Here is an 18,982-nt window from a genome sequence, read left to right as displayed (position 1 = left end):
TGAGGGGCCTAGTTTCCAAAATGGGGTCACTTGTGCGGGGTTTCTGCTGTTTAGGTACCTTAGGGGTCCTCCAAATGTGACATGGTGCCCGCAATCTTTTTCAGCCAAATTTCCTTTCCAAAATTCAAATATTGCTCCTTTCGTTCCAAGCCCTCCCATTTGTCCAAACAAAGGTTTCAGACCACATGTGAGGTATCACCGCGCTCATAAAAAAGTGGTTAACAAACTTTGAGGTCAAATTTTTGGAATTACCTCTTGAAAAAGTGAGAAAATTGATGCTAAAGCAACATTTGAGAAAATTATTAAAATTTTCAATATGACAACGTAACGTTAACAAAATCTGTGAAGTACCTGTGGATCCAAAATGCTCACTATACCCCTAGATAGAAGCCTTGAGGGGTCTAGTTTCTAAAATGGTGTCACTTGTGAGGGGTTTCTTCTGTTTAGGTACCTTAGCGGACCTGTAAATGCAACATGGTGCCCGCAATCTATTTCAGCCAAATTTGCTTTCCAAAATTCAAATATTGCTCCTTCTGTTCCGAGCCCTCCCATTTGTCCAAACAGAGGTTTCTGACCACATATGGGGTATCGGCGCACTCATAATAAAGTGGGGAACAAGTTTTGGGGTCCATTTTGTTGTGCTATTTCTTCTAAAAGTGAATAAATTTGGGTTAGAGCAACATTTTTAGGTAAAATTTAATTTTTGCTTTTTTTCATTCCACATTGCTTTTGTTCATGTGAAGCACCTGAAGGGTTAATAAACTTCTTGAATGTGGTTTTGAGTACTTTGGGGGGTGCAGTTTTTAGAATGGTGTCACTTTTGGGTATTTTCTGTCATCTAGGCCTATTGAAGTCACTTCAAATGTGATGTGGTCCCTAAAAAAATGGTTTTGTAAATTTTGATGTAAAAATGAGAAATCGCTGATAAACTTTGAACCCCTCTAACTTCCTAACAAAAAAAAATTTTGTTTCCAAAATTGTGCTGATGTAAAGTAGACATGTGGGAAATGTTATTTATTAACTATTTTGTGTCACAGAAATCTCTGGTTTAACGATATAAAAATTCAAAAGTTGAAAATTGCTAAATTTTCAAAATTTTTGCCAATATTCATTTTTTTTCATAAATAAACGCAAAAATTATTGTCCTAAATTTGGTACTAACATGAAGTCCAATATGTGACGAAAAAACAATCTCAGAATCACCGGGATCCGTTGAAGCGTTCCAGAGTTATAACCTCATGAAGTGACACTGGTCAGAATTGCAAAATTTGGTCTAGTCATTAAGGTGAAAATTAGCTCCGTCACTAAAGGGTTAAAGTTATTACATAATAAAAGGCAGCATGCTAACAATTAAAACAAATTCCAAATGGGAAAGCAGGCAGATACCCACACTAAAATTGTTTAGGGGCGAATTGTGCGTATCAGCACCCTGCAATCCACACACCCGCCACAGAAATCCCAGTGTCAGCCTCAGTTTTCTGCCATGGACCCTGTAATTATAATATACCTAAAAGTAAAAAGGTGCAAGACCTTGATACTAGTAAGTAACAAAAAATAAGACCGTTATCAAAAAGCATTGACAAAATCATATGAATGATCTATTGTGCAGTGTAGAAACCAGAACTGAGCTGGAGATCCACCCTGAGAGATGAACTGGATGAAATAACCAGGGAAGCCGTCACCTAGCCTCAGATGAGCGCTCCTTTACTAGCTCCACCATCTGGATTTCTGCAAGCACTATTCTGGTGAATCAAGCCCTAGAAATGTATGCAACACCTCTGCCGGGTGTAAACATACGTTCAAAGAGCTCACATTGTTTACATCTATTTAATAATGGGGTAAGATCCCTTTGACATTACAAAGGTATTACAATGTGCACTGTTCCATTATGAAGGTAACACCAACATTTTTCACTTGTGAGAAGATGGTACAGAGGAATCTTGGTTGACGAGAACAATCCGTTCTGGGAGTGTGCTTGTAAACCAAGTTACTCGTCTAGCAAAGCAAAATTTCCCATAGGAAATAATGGAAGCTCAGACAATTCGTTCCACAACTTGTTCAATGTCCCGTCCTGGTCCCCTATTGTGCCATTCCACACAAGGTCAAACACACACACACACACACACACACACACACACACATATATTATACTCACCTTACCCTCCGTTCCCTCGCCGGCCTCTTGGTTTTTCTAGTCTGCAGGTACAGTTAGTGTATTGGGTAACCATCACGACCGATGCCGGAGCTTCCACTGTCAGCGCTTCAGCAGCAGCTGCTTGCCTCTGATTGGCCAGTGCGCTGACACAAAGGCATGAGCCGCTTGCTTCTGATTGGGCAGCTTTGAGAAGCGGCTGACAGCGGACGTTCCTCCATCGTCGCGATGGTTACGGGATACACATACTGTACCTGTAGACTACAAGAACCAGTAGGCCGGCGACGGACAGAAGGTAAGGTGAGCATAATATGTGTGTGTGTTTGTGTGGACTGCAAGAGCGGGTCAGAGCCCGGTGAAAGCACGGAACCGGAAGTGTGTGCGGTGAGTATTTGCTCGTACAGCAAAGATTGCTGGTAAACTGAGTAACAAATTTACAGCAAGCTTTGCTCGTATAGAGAAATATGTACACCAAGTTACTCGTAAACTGAGATTCCACTGTAAAAGTTTGAAACTGCAAATAATTAGCATGATACATTGTGTCTTTCGCTATATATTACTACGTGTCAGTATATGATTAAGAGTCTTAGTAACAACTCTACATCATATTTCTAGCAAGTATGTACCATTTCCTTTCATGACAGAAATAACACTTAGCGTGTATACGAGATGAACAACCAGTTTTGTAATCCAGAAGATTCTCAAAAATTAATTTGGCATATGCATATTTTCTTTTACATCCATAAAAAGATAGAAAAACATACCTGTCTGACCTTCACATAACCTTTGTTGCAATCAGACATCAATTGCACTGCAAAAATAAAAAGCTGAGTTCATGGAAGGGTTGGATGATGAATAAAATAGTGAAAATAATGCGATAAACAATATGGTTACTTAATCTGATTTATAAAAAAAAAAAAACATTACTACAAAAGTTTTAGTAATTTTGTTATGTGGTAGATGAAGCTTCACTATTTACATGAGGTGACGTCACAGCTGACTATTATCTTCATAATGACCTCTGCACATGCTCATTAGAGGCTTCAATACAAAGATAGGGTCTTAGGCTATTGCTGCTAATATACATGTGTTTTCCCTTAAAAAGCAGTATGTTATAATCTACCAAAGGTAAATTTCCTCTGCTAACAAATACATAACTGAGGTATCTACAGCACAGTCACTCATTGGTTAGCACTAGTGATGAGCAAGCACTACTCATAACAAGCAGATAATGTTCGGATGGGCGCAACTCAAGTGCTGAGTATAATGGAAGGCAATGGGTGACTCAAACATTTTTCTGAAAACTCTGCTTGAGTTCCCCATTGACGTCCATTATGCTCGGGAACTTGAGTCGCGTCCATCTGAGCTTTAACTACTTGTTACGAGTACCGATCATCTGAGCATGAGAGTGCTCGCTCATCACTAGTCAGCACTATAATCTGGCAGCACTGGGGTCCTTGATTCAAATCCCTCCAAGGACATCTGCAAGGAGTTTGTATGTTCTCTCCATGTTTGCATGGGTTTGCTTTGAATACTCCAGTTTCCTCCTGCAACTCAAAAACAAACTGATAGGGATCTTCGATTGTGAGCTCCAATGGGGCCAGTGATGTCTGTAAAAAGCTGTGGAATTAATGGTGCTATACAACTGAGTACAATTACTACAAAATAAACGGACTCATGGTTTGGCCCCACTACTTTCCTGTATATTCTGTGCATCATATGACAGGGCCTGTATTTTGCAAGGGACAGGTTGTTGTTTTTTATAGTTAAAATTACAAAAAAGCGGCAGCAAATCACACCACAGTAACCAATGGGACAATTCTAAAATCATGTAGCTTCTTCCAAAATCTAGGCTACATTAGTGGCTATTCTAGAGCGGTGTTGTTAGGCTGAGAGTGAATAACTAGGAATTGCTCTTATCCCAAGTGCTCTGCTCTAGCAGCGATTTGTTCAAGCTGCTGCAGAGCAATTCTGGGAAAATTAGTACACTACTGATTTGTTATTTATGCCAATTGCTGAACATAATGATGTAAGGGTTCTAAATGTTGCATACTAGGGATAGCACGGGACCCTGCATTTGTACGATCCTGCACATGGGCACCAAAGCTTGCATTACTCGAGGAGGTTGGGGTAAGTTACAACACCCTGCCATCCCTTTATGCACTCAGCAATATTGTGAGCTGCTCCGAGAACCGAGACACTGGACCTAAGGCCCCCCTGGGAATCTATCACTGCGGGCTCTGTCCTCCTACCCCATGTATAAAGATGCACAAGTACTCCAGTTCCCTAATATAATTGTGGGTGCAGTTACCATTTGGCCCTCTTATTTCCTTCACAGCAGATATCTTCCTAAAGTGTCACAATGGGAAGATGTCACCAGACGTTTTCTAGCCCACTGTGAAATAGCATCTATTGCTTAGGCTGCTTTCACACATCCGGTTTTTGCAGTGCTTCTCAATCCGGCTCAAAAACCTATGCAACGGATGCGGCGAAAAAAACGGATCCGTTGCATATTTTTCCATGCGGCCCATCCGTTTTTTGACGGATGCGGCTTCATACTGAGCATGCGCAGCGCAATAAACCGCATCCGGCTGCCGGATGCGGTTTTTGCCGCAGGATGCCACATCCGGCGTCCATAGGCTTGCATTGTAAATCACGCCGGATCCAGCGCGATGCGTTTTTTTCGCCGCACAAAAAAACGTGCCAGGCAACGTTCCATCCGGCCGCCGCATGGGCTAAATATGCCACATCTGGCAAAAAACGGATGCAACGCAAGGCCATGCGGCACCATACGACGCTAATGCAAGTCTATGCGGATAAAACGCAACCGGCGGCAAAAAAAAAAGTTACGTTTTTTTCGGCAAAGCGCCGTATTGTGCCGCTCAGCAAAAACCGGATGTCTGAAAGCAGCCTTACCGATCCCCTTCTCCAATGTACATCTGAGGAGGATCTTATAGCAGGTGCCTGGTGTGTGGTGTGTCTGCTGTACGTGACATTGTTTTATATATTTGTTAAAGCTACACAGCAGCATCAACAAGGCTGGAAATTTTTAATCCGGAAGATTCTTGGTCTTACTAATGTCAATTTGTGTATATATGTATATATGTAAGGTAGTCAATAAATGCAAGCATGTAAAACAATTTGTCTGTTTTCTAATATAAAATACATTATTATTGCCATTACCTTGCTGCCGGGAACATTTCTTGTCCACTATTTTGGTCTCTGGCCCGCGCCCAAGTAATACTGTCTCCGCATGTGGCAGTTTGATTCTGCAGTATGCATTTTCCTTGCTCACTAGCCAGCAATCAAGCATTGTAATTTGGAAAACGAAAAATTCTTTAGGAAAAATTGCTGCAAAAAAAAAAAAATAAAAAAAAAAGATTACACGAACGATCAATTGAGCATCTGCAAATGAAAACAAGCTGAAGCCTCAAAATCTTAGCAACAAGAATAAATTTGCCAATATATATATCTATTTGCAGCATAAGACGCATCCACACATTGTGTCAGTGCTCAGTAAGGGTAATATGCCCTGGGACTTCTCTCCTCTGGATGCCATGAACACATTCACTTTACTTGAGAGGCCCATTCTTTAGGCCTTTTTCACATGTCCGTGAAAAACCACACACGTTTTGCACGGACGTGTAAAAGCTGCGTATGGTCCTCCGTATGCCGAGCTTTTGGCACGGTGGCTCAGTGGTTAGCACTGCAGTCTTGCAGAGCTGAGGTCCTGGGTTCAATTCCCACCAAGGACACCATCTGCAAGAGGTTTGTATGTTCTCCCCGTGTTTTTGTGGGTTTCCTCCGGGTACTATGGTTTCCTCCCACACTCCAAAGACATACAGATAGGGACTCTAGATTGTGAGCCCCAATGGGGACAGTGTTCCCAATGTATGTAAAGCGCTGTGGAATTAATAGCGCTATATAAATGAATAAAATTATTATTATTATTAAATTATTATGAGTGTTCTCCATGTGCTATCCGTGATAATACATAAAGAACAGGAACTTTCTGCTCACCTGTCCCTGGCGCTGCTGTCTGTGGTGCTGATGTCTTCCGCTCTGCGATATCAGGCCCTGCTGACTCCCCGCTGCTGCTGCTTCCGGTCCTCGGTGCAGTGAATATGTGATGAGCACAATGAGAGGGGGTCGGAAGCAAGTAACAGCAGCAGCAGAGACAACAGCGCTGAAGAAGGTGAGTGTAGAAATTCATTTTATTTCACAGAAAAAGAGAATTTTGTTACTTACCGTAAATTCTTTTTCTTGTAGTTCCGTATTGGGAGACCCAGACATTGGGTGTTTAGCTTCTGCCTCTGGAGGACACACAAAGTACTACACTCAAAAGTGTAGCTCCTCCCTCTGAGCTTATACACCCCCTGGAGAACCAGAACTAGCCAGTTTAGTGCAAAAGCTGAAGGAGAATAGCCACCCACAAGTAAAAACAGAGCAAGAACCGGAACAACCGGAGCCTCTGTCTACGACAACAGCCGGTGATAACACGCGGAACAAGAAACTGCCAACAGGCAACAGGGAGGGAGCTGGGTCTCCCAATACGGAACTACAAGAAAAAGAATTTACGGTAAGTAAACAAAATTCTCTTTTTCTTTATCGTTCCTATGGGAGACCCAGACATTGGGACGTCTCAAAGCAAAGCAGTCCATGGGTGGGAATAAACAGAAAAACTAAGAAGTAGGCGGAGCCTAATTTCACAAATGGGCGACAGCCGCCTGAAGGATGCGTCTGCCCAAGCTCGCATCTGCCGAAGCATGAGCATGCACTTGGTAGTGCTTTGAAAAGGTATGCAGGCTAGTCCAAGTAGCAGCCTGACAGACTTGCTGAGCCGTAGGCTGGTGCCTGAAAGCCCAAGAGGCACCGACAGCTCTGGTCGAGTGTGCCTTGATCCCCGGCGGGGGAGGCACCTGAGAACACTGGTAGGCATCCGAAATGGTCGACCTAATCCAACGGGCTAAGGTCGGCTTAGAAGCAGAAAGGCCCTTACGCCGACCTGTGGTTAGCACAAAAAGAGAGGTGCACCGCCTAAGAGCAGCGGTGCGAGATACATAGATCCGGAGAGCCCGCACCAGATCCAGAGTATGCAACGCTTTTTCAAAGCGATGAACAGGAGCCGGACAAAAGGAAGGTAGGGTAATGTCCTGGTTAAGGTGGAAAGGAGAAACCACCTTAGGAAGAAAGTCCGGAGTCGGACGGAGAACCACCTTGTCTTGATGAAAAACCAAAAAAGGTGAATCCGAAGAGAGCGCAGCCAAATCAGAGACTCTCCTGAGGGAAGTTATGGCCACTAGAAAGAACACTTTCTGTGAAAGACGAAACAAAGAAACCTCCCTAAGAGGCTCAAAGGGGGGTTTCTGCAGAACCATGAGAACCAAATTGAGGTCCCAGGGATCCAAGGGCCGCCGGTAAGGCGGAATGATGTGAGACGCACCTTGCATGAAGGTGCGGACCTGAGCCAGCCGGGCGATACGCCGCTGGAACAGCACTGACAGAGCCGAGACTTGTCCCTTGAGAGAGTTGAGGGACAGTCCCAGCTGCAGACCGGACTGTAGAAAAGACAAAAGGGTCGGCAAGGAAAAAGGCCAAGGAGGATGGCCGGAAGAGCGACACCAGGACAGGAAAATTTTCCAAGTCCTGTGATAGATCTTGGCAGAGGAAGACTTACGGGCATGAGTCATAGTGGAGATGACTTCAGGGGGGATACCAGAAGCCGTCAAGATCCAGGACTCAAGAGCCACGCCGTCAATCTGAGAGCCACAGAATTCTGACGGAAAAACGGACCTTGTGAGAGAAGGTCTGGACGGTCCGGAAGATGCCACGGCACCTCTACGGACAGATGGAGCAGGTCTGGATACCAAGCTCGCCTGGGCCAGTCCGGAGCAATGAGGATGACTCGATGGCCCTCCATTCTGATCTTGCGCAGAACTCTGGGCAAGAGAGCTAGAGTGGGAAACACGTAGGACAGACGAAACTGAGACCAGTCTTGAACCAGAGCGTCCGCGGCGAATGCCTGAGGATCGTGGGAGCGAGCCACTTAACCGGAACCTTGTTGTTGTGACGGGATGCCATTAGGTCCACGTCCGGAGTGCCCCACTTGCGGCAGATTGACTGAAACACTGCCGGATGCAGGGACCACTCGCCATTGTCCACGGTTTGACGGCTGAGATAATCTGCCTCCCAGTTTTCCACGCCTGGGATGTGGACTGCGGATATGGTGGACTTGGAGTCCTCCGTCCATTGAAGGATGCGTTGTACCTCCAACATTGCCAGGCGGCTGCGTGTCCCGCCTTGGTGATTGATGTAGGCAACCGCTGTCGCGTTGTCTGACTGGACTCGGATGTGCTTGCCCGCCAATAGGTGGTGATAAGCTAGGAGAGCCAGAAACACGGCTCTGGTTTCCAGCACATTGATCGAGAGGGCTGACTCGGACGGAGTCCAAGTGCCCTGTGCTCGGCGGTGGAGACATACCGCTCCCCAGCCGGATAGACTGGCATCCGTGGTGAGAATCACCCAGGACGGGGCCAGGAAGGAGCGTCCCTGAGACAGAGAGAGGGGCCGAAGCCACCACTGAAGAGAGCTCCTGGTCTGTGGCGACAGAGCCACTAACCTGTGCAAGGAGGAAGGCCGCTTGTCCCAACAGCGGAGAATGTCCAGCTGCAGTGGACGCAGATGGAACTGGGCAAAGGAAACAGACTCCATTGACGCCACCATCTGACCCAGCACCTGCATCAGGTGCCTGATGGAATAACGGCGGGGCCTCAGCAGAGAGCGCACCGCCAGTTGGAGGGACTGCTGATTGATTAAGGGCAACTTCACAAGTGCCGGCAGAGTCTCGAACTGCATCCCTAGGTACGTGAGCCTCTGGGTCGGAGTCAGAGGGGATTTGGGCAGATTGACAAGCCACCCGAATTGGGCTAGAGTGGCGAGAGTGAGCGAGACACTCCGCTGACAGTCTGCGCTGGATGAGGCCTTGACTAGAAGGTCGTCCAGGTAAGGAATCACTGCCAACCCCTGGAGGTGCAGAACCGCAACAACTGCTGCCATGACCTTGGTGAATACCCGAGGGGCCGTGGCTAACCCGAGGGGGAGAGCCACGAATTGGAAATGTTCCTCTCCGATTGCAAAACGTAGCCAACGCTGGTGTGAAACTGCAATTGGCACATGCAGATAGGCATCTCTGATGTCGATGGATGCCAGGAAATCCCCTTGGGTCATTGAGGCAATGACTGACCGCAGAGACTCCATGCGCAAATGCCGCACCTGAACATGCTTGTTGAGAAGCTTGAGATCCAGGATGGGCCGGAAGGAACCGTCCTTTTTGGGGACTAGGAAGAGATTTGAGTAGAAACCTCTGAACCGTTCCCGGGCGGGAACCGGTACAATTACTCCGTTGGCCTGCAAGGATGCCACGGCCTGAGAGAAGGCGGCGGCCTTGGAGCAGGGGGGAGTTGACAGAAAAAATCTGTTTGGCGGGCTGGAAGAGAATTCTATCCTGTAGCCGTGGGAGATGATATCCCGCACCCACTGATCGGAGACGTGTTGAAACCACACGTCGCCAAAGTGGGAGAGCCTGCCACCGACTAAGGACGTTGCTGGTGCGGACAGATAGTCAAGAGGAGGCTGCCTTAGTGGCAGCAGCTCCTGCGGTCTTGTGTGGACGCGCTTTTGTGCGCCAGTTGGATTTTTGGTCCTTGGCTGAGTTAGTGGACGAGGCCGGGGGCTTAGAGGACAAACCAGTTGGAGGAACGAAAGGAACGAAACCTCGACTGATTCCTACCCTGGACAGGTTTCCTGGTTTTGGTTTGTGGCATGGAAGTACTCTTCCCGCCAGTAGCTTCCTTAATAATTTCATCCAGCTGTTCACCGAACAGCCTGGACCCAGCAAAAGGGAGTCCAGCAAGGTACTTCTTTGAAGAAGCATCTGCCTTCCACTCTCGAAGCCACAAAATCCTGCGGATAGCGAGGGAATTAGCCGAAGCCACCGCAGTGCGGTGAGAAGCCTCCAGCATGGCAGACATGGCATAGGATGAAAAAGCTGAAGCTTGGGAAGTTAAGGTAACCATTTCGGGCATAGATTCCCTGGCGAGGGAATGCATCTCCTCTAGAGAAGCAGAGATGGCTTTGAGAGCCCACACTGCTGCAAAAGTTGGGGAGAACGAGGCCCCTGCCGCCTCATATACAGATTTGGCCAGAAGGTCAACCTGGCGGTCAGTGGAATCCTTAAGAGAGGTGCCATCAGCCACTGATACAACGGTCCGGGCTGAGAGTCTAGACACCGGGGGGTCTACCGTGGGTGAATGAGCCCACTCCTTGACCACCTCAGGTGGAAATGGAAACCGGTCATCAGAACCACGCTTTGGGAAGCGTTTGTCAGGACAGGCCCTAGGCTTGGTCACAGCGGCCTGAAAACTGGAGTGGTTAAAGAACACACTCTTTGTCCTCTTAGGCGAGGTAAACTGGTGCTTTTCTGCCAGAGAGGGTTGCTCCTCTGATACTGGCGGATTGAGGTCCAGTACGGAATTAATGGACGAAATCAAATCACTAACATCTGAGTCACTTTCGGACAGATCAATGGGGCACATGGAGTTAGCCTCCGAGCCCCCTGTAAAGGCATCCTCCTCGTCCCGCGAGTCAGCTTCTGAAACAGAGCCGCGGGACGAGGAAGGAGAGGGAGCCCTGCGTCTCCTCTTAGGAGGACGGGGTCTGGGACCAGATGATGAATCCTCTGTGAGCTCCGCTGAGAGAGCCCTAGCAGCAGAGGCACCCTGTGAAGGGGGCTGATGCATGTTCAGCAAAGTCCTGGACAGCTGTCCCATGGAGTCGGCAAAAGACTGGGAGATAGACCTAGATAAGGATTCTACCCAAGCCGGGGGTTCAGCCACAGGAGCCAGAGCAGCCGGAGAGACCACTGGGGGTGCGATTCCAGGCTGAGGCATCGTCAGGTTAGAGCAGGCAACACAATGTGGATAGGTGCTCGGTTCAGGCAGTAGGAGCTTACATGCAGTGCATACTGAATACAGCTTTGGAGCCTTGCTCCTCGTGTGAGACATGCTGCTGGAGTGGGGGCTCTGCCAGAATGACCCCCAGAGAGTATATACAGAGGTCCACAACCAGAGGTTGTGGCTTACCAGACCGCTGGAGCGGTGTTGTGTGCTCTCCAGATCCCGAAGCCCGGACCTCCAAGCACCTCAGCAGGGATGCTGCAGCCAGTGCTGATCGCAGAGAAAACGCTGAGAAAATGGCGCCGGAGCGAAGAGAGGGGGCGGGACATACTCTGAGAGCGTGATCTGAAGGGCCAAAGAGACTTACAGGGGAGGAGACATGTACCCAGTGAGGAGTGTCCCTCCCCTGTGCAGAACGGCCGCTGGGCGGAGCTGCACTGTCCCTCTGCATAAATGACATGCGAGGGCAGTGAAACCGAAAGTAGGCCTCCGGCGAAGCCGGGGCCTAAATTTGAGCGGTGCGGCCGGCGCGCAGGCACCATCGGCGCGGTTCTCAGGCGACAGCCAGAGAACCCGCCGGAAATGTCAGAAAAATCACTCAGCACACTCTCCCACAACAATAAAGTACATGGACCCCCAATATATAAACTTCTCAGGTACTTAGCTTGCTGAGACGCAGGATTCCAAGTCCCTGGGGATGAGCGCTCCGGTCCAGCAGGATCCTGAAGGGCTGCGGACGGAGACCGGTCTCCTGCCAAGCATGGAGAACCGTGCTGGCTCCCACTTCAAGCCAGAGCCCAGGAGGGATGGTGAAGGAGCACGGCATGTAAGGCTCCAGCCTTGGAATCAACCTTAACAGCACCGCCGACACAGTGGGGTGAGAAGGGACATGCCGGGGGTCCAGAGGACCCGCTTTTCTTCAAACTCTTTCCAAAAATCAAAAATCAGATGAGAATGCATGTGTGGATGTATGCCTCCTGAACACAAAGCGATAAACTGGCTAGATCTGGTTCTCCAGGGGGTGTATAAGCTCAGAAGGAGGAGCTACACTTTTGAGTGTAGTACTTTGTGTGTCCTCCGGAGGCAGAAGCTATACACCCAATGTCTGGGTCTCCCATAGGAACGATAAAGAAATGTGGTTTTCTCCGGTGCTTGTCACACTGATGTCACACAGAACATATCCATGCGGCCTGTGTGACACCCATGCTGCCGGAGAAAAATGGACACACGCGTACGCTCCACACGGACACACGCGTACGCTCCACACAGACACACGCGTACGCTCCACACAGACACACGCGTACGCTCCACACAGACACACGCGTACGCTCCACACAGACACACGCGTACGCTCCACACAGACACACGCGTACGCTCCACACAGACACACGCGTACGCTCCACACAGACACACGCGTACGCTCCACACAGACACACGCGTACGCTCCACACAGACACACGCGTACGCTCCACACAGACACACGCGTACGCTCCACACAGACACACGCGTACGCTCCACACAGACACACGCGTACGCTCCACACAGACACACGCGTACGCTCCACACAGACACACGCGTACGCTCCACACAGACACACGCGTACGCTCCACACAGACACACGCGTACGCTCCACACAGACACACGCGTACGCTCCACACAGACACACGCGTACGCTCCACACAGACACACGCGTACGCTCCACACAGACACACGCGTACGCTCCACACAGACACACGCGTACGCTCCACACAGACACACGGTCCATGTGAACACATGCACGTGTGAGCAGACCTATTGATTTTAATGGGTCTATGTGTGTCAGTGTCTCCGGTACGTGTGAAAACGGACATTGCATGTACCAGAGCCATGGACGTGTGAAAGAGGCCTTATACACAGTCCCTATGGCAAATTCATCAGACAAGTGGAATTAACTCAATGGATGCACAGGTATTGGTTGTCCCTGTTCTCTAGGCATTTTTACTATTGAGTCACCAGTAATTTACCTATGGTCAGGCAATTCTCTTGCCAGTTAATCCAGGTTATCACTCTGTAATCTGAGAGCAGCATTAGGCTACTTTCACACTTGCGTTGAACGGCATCCGTTGCATATAATGGCACAACGGATCGTACAAAACAACTGCTGCTTTCACACATCCGGTTTTAGCAGTGCGGCTAAATCCGGCTCTAAAACCTATGCAACGGATGCGGAAAAAAAACCGCATCCTTTGCATAAATTTTTACATGCGGCCCGTCCGGTTTTTGCCGCTTGCGGCACGCTACTGAGCATGTGCAGTGCAAAAAACCGCATGCGGCGGCCGGATGCGTTTTTTGCCACATCCAGCATCTATAAGTACGCATTGGAAAAAGTGCCGCATCGGCCGGATGCGGAGCGATGCGGTTTATTTTGCCGGACAAAAAAAGGCTGCTTTCACACATCCGGTTTTTCCTGTGCGGCACAATCCGGCGCTTTGCAGAAAAACCGCAACCCTTTTTTTTTGCCACCGGTTGCGTTTTTTTTGCATAGACTTACATTAGTGCCGTATTGTGCCGCATGGCCTTGCGTTCGGTCCGTTTTTTGCCGCATGCGGCAGATTTAGCTGATGCGGCGGCTGGATAGAACATTGCCTGGCACTTTTTTTGTCGATTTGGAATGCATGCCTATGGCCGCCGCATGCGTTTTTTTTCCACTGCGCATGCTCAGTAGCCTGCCGCAAGCGGCAAAAAACGGACGGGCAGCATGTCAAAAACTTATGCAAAGGATGCGGTATTGTCGCCGCATCCGTTTCATAGGTTTTAGAGCCAGATTGGCTGGCTCTGCTAAAACCGGAGGTGTGAAAGCAGCCAAACGTGCCAGGCAACGTTTCATCCGTTTCATAGTGCCGCATGGGCTTGCGGTCCGTCCGTTTTTTGCCGCTGGCGGCAGATTTAGCCGCTTGTGGCAGGCTACTGAGCATGCACAGTGGAAAAAAACGCATGAGGCGGCCGGATGCGGTGTTTGCCGCAGGACGCAGCATGCGGCGCCCATAGGCATGTATTGCAAATCGCGCCGCATCGGGTGGATGCGGTTTTTTTTTGCCGGACAAAAAACGTGCCAGGCAACGTTCCATCCGGCCGCCGCATAAGCTAAATCTGCCGCATGCGGCAAAAAACGGACGGACCGCAAGCCCATGCGGCACTAATGTAAGTCTATGCAAAAAAAACGCAACCGGCGGAAAAAAAAAACGGTTGCGGTTTTTCTGCAAAGGGCCGGATTGTGCCGCACAGGAAAAACCAGATGTGACTGATGCGCTGTACAACGGATGACAAAGAACAGAATTCTTTGTTGGACTCCGTTGTGTGCGGGGAGCGGAGCGCGAGGGGGCAGAGTTTGGGGTTGGTGGAGCCCAGCGGGGCTGTGGCGCTGAGGACGTCAGTGCCGCGGGGACTGCAAGATAGGTGTCTGTGTGTACATGCTTAGTGCGGGAGGGGTTGGAGCCGAGCGGTGAAGTGTCAGGCTCTGTGCACAGCCAAAGTAAATATCGGGTATAAGCAAAGCTCTTTTTGCTTGGTTACCCGATATTTATCTTGGTTACCAGCATACACCGCTTAGCGCTGGCTCCCTACACCTGTAACCAGTGTAAATATCGGGTAACTAACCAAAGCGCATTGCTTGGTTACCCGATGTTTATCCTGGTTACGGGTGCAGGGAGCCAAAGAGAGCATGCGCAGCAAAATCCTACGGATTGCGCTGCTCAAAAAACGTTACAGGCTGCGTTGCTCCCGCCCGGTGGTCAGTTAAAAAAAGACTGACCGCGACGCAGCGGATGCAACGCAGCATCATCAGTCGCAATCCGTCACTAATAGAAGTCTATGGGGAAAAACAGGATTCCTGCAAAATATTTTGCAGGATACCATAATTCCTCAAGGCGACGGATTGTAACTGATGCAAAACAACGTAAATGTGAACTTAGCCTAAGGCCATGTGCCCACGGGAGCTTGCTTCTGCGGATTTTTCCGCGGAAAACCTGCGGCTTTATCTGGATTTTCCAGATAAATCCGCAGGTTTTAGCATGTACAGACACTCCCCATGTTATCCTAGGGGATATGTGGAGTGTCTGTGTCCACGTTGCGGAATGTGCGACTGCGGAATATGTTGCGGATATCCCGCAGCCGCACATAACTGCATGTCAATTATTCCTGCGGATTTACCTGCGGATGGTTCCATACTTACCTGCCTTGAATGCAGACACCCGGTCACTTTCCCTCGGTACACAGGAGGCTGGAGCGCGGTGGATCCATGAACAGGCAGGAGGAGGTGGGCGGGGCCTGCACGAGCTGCGGTCATGTGACAGCCAGAGCTAGTTCAGGCCCGCCCACCTTCTCCTGCACAGTGCAGAGATGCTGACAGACGCCGGAGAGAAGTGCTGTGTGATGGAGGTAAGTATGAACTCCCGATCACTGCAGCACTTGTTCTGCATTGAGGATGCAGTGCCGAAGCCATGGTACTGTATCCTCAATGCAGAACGCCCGCACCATATCCGCAGGACATTCCGCAAATAAACCGCAGCATTGAAACAGACAAGTTGTGCTGCGGATTTCTGGGAGCTCCTGCGGATATAACCGCAGGACACTTTCCCCCGTGGGCACATGGCCTAAGGCTAATTTCACACATCAGTTTTTTTCCATCAGGCACATTCCGTAAAAAAACGGGTAAAACGGATCCGGCGCCGGATCCGTTTTATCCCCATTGAATTGTATTAGCGCCGGATTGTGCCTGATGACCTTGCGTTGCATCCGGCTTTTGCCGGATCCGGCATAATTGCCTAAACCGGCGGCTGGATCGAACGTATCTTGTAACGTTTTTTTGTCCGGCAAAAAAAAAACGCATCGCGCCGGATACGGCGTGTTTTACATTGGAAGCCTATGGACGCCGGATCCGGCGTAATGCGGTAAAAAACGGATGCGGCCGCCGGATCCGTTTTTGTAAACTGAGCATGCTCCAATGTATTGAAAAAAACGGATCCATCAAAAAAAAAAAACGGACGAAAAGGATACAAAAAAGGATGCGCCGGATCCGTTTTTTGACGGATCAGGTATATTGGAACCGTCAAAAAAAAAGGATCAGGCACATCAGTTTTTGCATATTCTGCGCCGGATCCATTGCATCAGGCACACGCCGGATTGTGCCTGATGCCAAAAACTGATGTGTGAAAGTAGCCTTAAGGCCCAGTCACACTAAACAACTTACCAGCGATCCCAACAACGATCCAACCTGATAGGGATCGCTGGTAAGTTGCTAGGAGGTTGCTGGTGAGATGTCACACTGCGACGCTCCAGCAATCCCACCAGCAACCTGACCTGGCAGGGATCGCTGGAGCGTGGCTACACGAGTTGCTGGTGAGCTGACCAGCAACCAGTGACCAGCCCCCAGCGCCGCGTGGAAGCGATGCTGCGCTTGGTAACTAAGGTAAATATCGGGTAACCAACCCGATATTTACCTTGGTTACAAGCGCACACCGCTTAGCGCTGGCTCTCTGCTTTCCTTGGTACAGTACACATGGGGTTAATTACTCAATGTGTACTGCAGCTACATGTGCAGAGAGAAGGGAGCCGCGTACACTGCTTAGCGCTGGCTCCCTGCTCTCCTAGCTACAGTACACATGGGGTTAATTACCCGATGTGTACTGCAGCTACATGTGCAGAGAGAAGGGAGCCGCGTACACTGCTTAGCGCTGGCTCCCTGCTCTCCTAGCTACAGTACACATGGGGTTAATTACCCGATGTGTGCTGCAGCTACATGTGCACAGAGCAGGAGCCGCGCACAATGCTTAGCGCTGGCTCCCTGCTCTCCTAGCTACAGTACACATGGGGTTAATTACCCGATGTGTGCTGCAGCTACATGTGCACAGAGCAGGAGCCGCGCACAATGCTTAGCGCTGGCTCCCTGCTCTCCTAGATACAGTACACATGGGGTTAATTACCCGATGTGTGCTGCAGCTACATATGCAGAGAGCAGGAGCCGGCACTGACAGCGTGAGAGCGGCGGAGGCTGGTAACGAAGGTAAATATCGGGTAACCAAGGGAAGGGCTTCTTGGTTACCCATTGTTAACTGTGGCTCCTGCTGCCTGCACATTTAGTTGTTGCTCTGTCGCTGTCACACACAGCGATCTGTGCTTCACAGCGGGAGAGCAACAAGTAAAAAATGGCCCAGGACATTCAGCAACAACCAACGACCTCACAGCAGGGGCCAGGTTGTTGCTGGATGTCACACACAGCGACATCGCTAGCAACATCGCTGCTACGTCACAAAAGTTGTTCGTTAGCAGCGATGTTGCTAGCGATGTTGTTTAGTGTGACTGGACCTTTAGGCTACTTTCACACATCCAGTTTTAGCACTGCGGCTCAATCCGGCTGTGAGACTTATGCAACGGATGCGGTGAAAACACCGCATCCTTTGCATAAGTTTTTACATGCGGCCCGTCCGTTTTTTTTCCGGTTGTGACACACTACTGAGCATGCGCAGTGAAAGAAACCGCATGCGGCGGCCGGATGCGTTTTTTGCAGCATCGCGCCGTCCATAGGCATGCACTGAAAAATGCGCTGCAGCGGCCGGATGCGTTTTTTTTTTGCCGGAGCAAAAAACGTGCCAGGGAACGTTGAATCCGGCCGCCGCATCGGCTAAATCTGCCACATGTGACAAAAAAACGGACGGAACGCAAGTCCATGCGGCACAATGCATCCGGCCGCTGCGGCGCATTTTTCAATGCATGCCTATTGACGCCGGATGCGGCGTGATGCGGAAAAAAACGCATCCGGCCGCCGCATGCGGTTTCTTCCACTGCGCATGCTCCGTAGCGTGCCGCAACCGGAATAAAACGGACGGGCCGCATGTAAAAACTTATGCAAAGGATGCGGTGTTTTCGCCGCATCCGTTGCATAGGTTTCACAGCCGGATTGAGCCGCAGTGCTCAAACCGGATGTGTGAAAGTAGCCTAAGGCTAGTTTCACACTTGCGTTGGACGGGATCCGTAGCACTGCGTTGTGTGACGCATGCAACGGATCGTACAAAATAACGCAATCCGTTATAGGTTTTTTTCCCTTGACTTTACACATCTGGGCATGTGCAGTTGTGTAAAGACGGATGCGTTAACGGAATCCGTCAAATGACGCATTCTAACGGAATCCTCCACCATAGGCGTCCATTATAAAAACAACAGACGCCAAATGGATTCCTGCAGGTTACGTTTTTTTGACACTCTGCCAAGCGCAGAAAAACGCTACATGCAGCGTTCCATCCGCCCGATGCAGCGTCAAAATGACGACGCTGCGTCGTTCAGCGGATGCAACGCAGACACTTGCGTTACAGTGCGTCGTCCATATAAGTCTATGGAGAATAGCGCAGTGCGTTAACGGACTGCGCTATTCTCCATAGTGACGGAATGCGCTGAACGCAAGTGTGAAACTAGCCTAAGTAGCAGGCGGTCGGCCCTGTACAGAGGTTGGGAGGGCGGCCCTGAGGGGCAATTGCCCCCCCGGGCCAGCCCGCCCCTGACTGTGGATGATGAGCTATTGGACTGTATAGGGCCAGATACTGCTCCTGCACTGGGGCCCTGTCTGTCTGTGTCCACCAGCGGCGGGTCTGGAAGGTTAGCAGCTGTTCTCTTTTGCAGCCCATATTTTACTGTAACGTGTAGTGGACAAGCCCTTTAAGGGAAGCAGTTGTGAGGTAAAAATGGAGCATCTCATCCCCTGAGCACAAAGTGCCTGATACTATTGTCACCAATGCCTTATTTACAACCTGCTAATACACATCTACATAACATAGCAGTCACGTCTCCACCATTACTAATCCCCAGCAGGCGGCGCACAAGCCGCCATGTTTGTGCTTCCACGTTA

The 18,982-nt window shown here is 49.6% G+C and overlaps 1 protein-coding gene across 1 annotated transcript in view; it reads right to left on the bottom strand.

The window, feature by feature from the left end:
- The window catches only part of APTX (aprataxin), a 57,412-nt gene that overhangs the window by 37,962 nt on the left and 468 nt on the right, over nucleotides 1–18,982 (bottom strand). The window contains exons 2-3 of the mRNA XM_075352447.1: nucleotides 5,336–5,503; nucleotides 2,917–2,963 (exon numbers count right to left, since the gene is read on the bottom strand). Coding sequence (XP_075208562.1) covers nucleotides 2,917–2,963; nucleotides 5,336–5,465 — 177 coding nt within the window. The 5' untranslated portion in view covers nucleotides 5,466–5,503. The remainder of the gene's footprint in view (nucleotides 1–2,916; nucleotides 2,964–5,335; nucleotides 5,504–18,982) is intronic.

The sequence above is a fragment of the Anomaloglossus baeobatrachus genome, chromosome 1, assembly GCF_048569485.1.
Source record: "Anomaloglossus baeobatrachus isolate aAnoBae1 chromosome 1, aAnoBae1.hap1, whole genome shotgun sequence".
Lineage (NCBI taxonomy): Eukaryota > Metazoa > Chordata > Amphibia > Anura > Aromobatidae > Anomaloglossus > Anomaloglossus baeobatrachus.
This window is presented reverse-complemented; position numbering and strand designations above follow the sequence as displayed.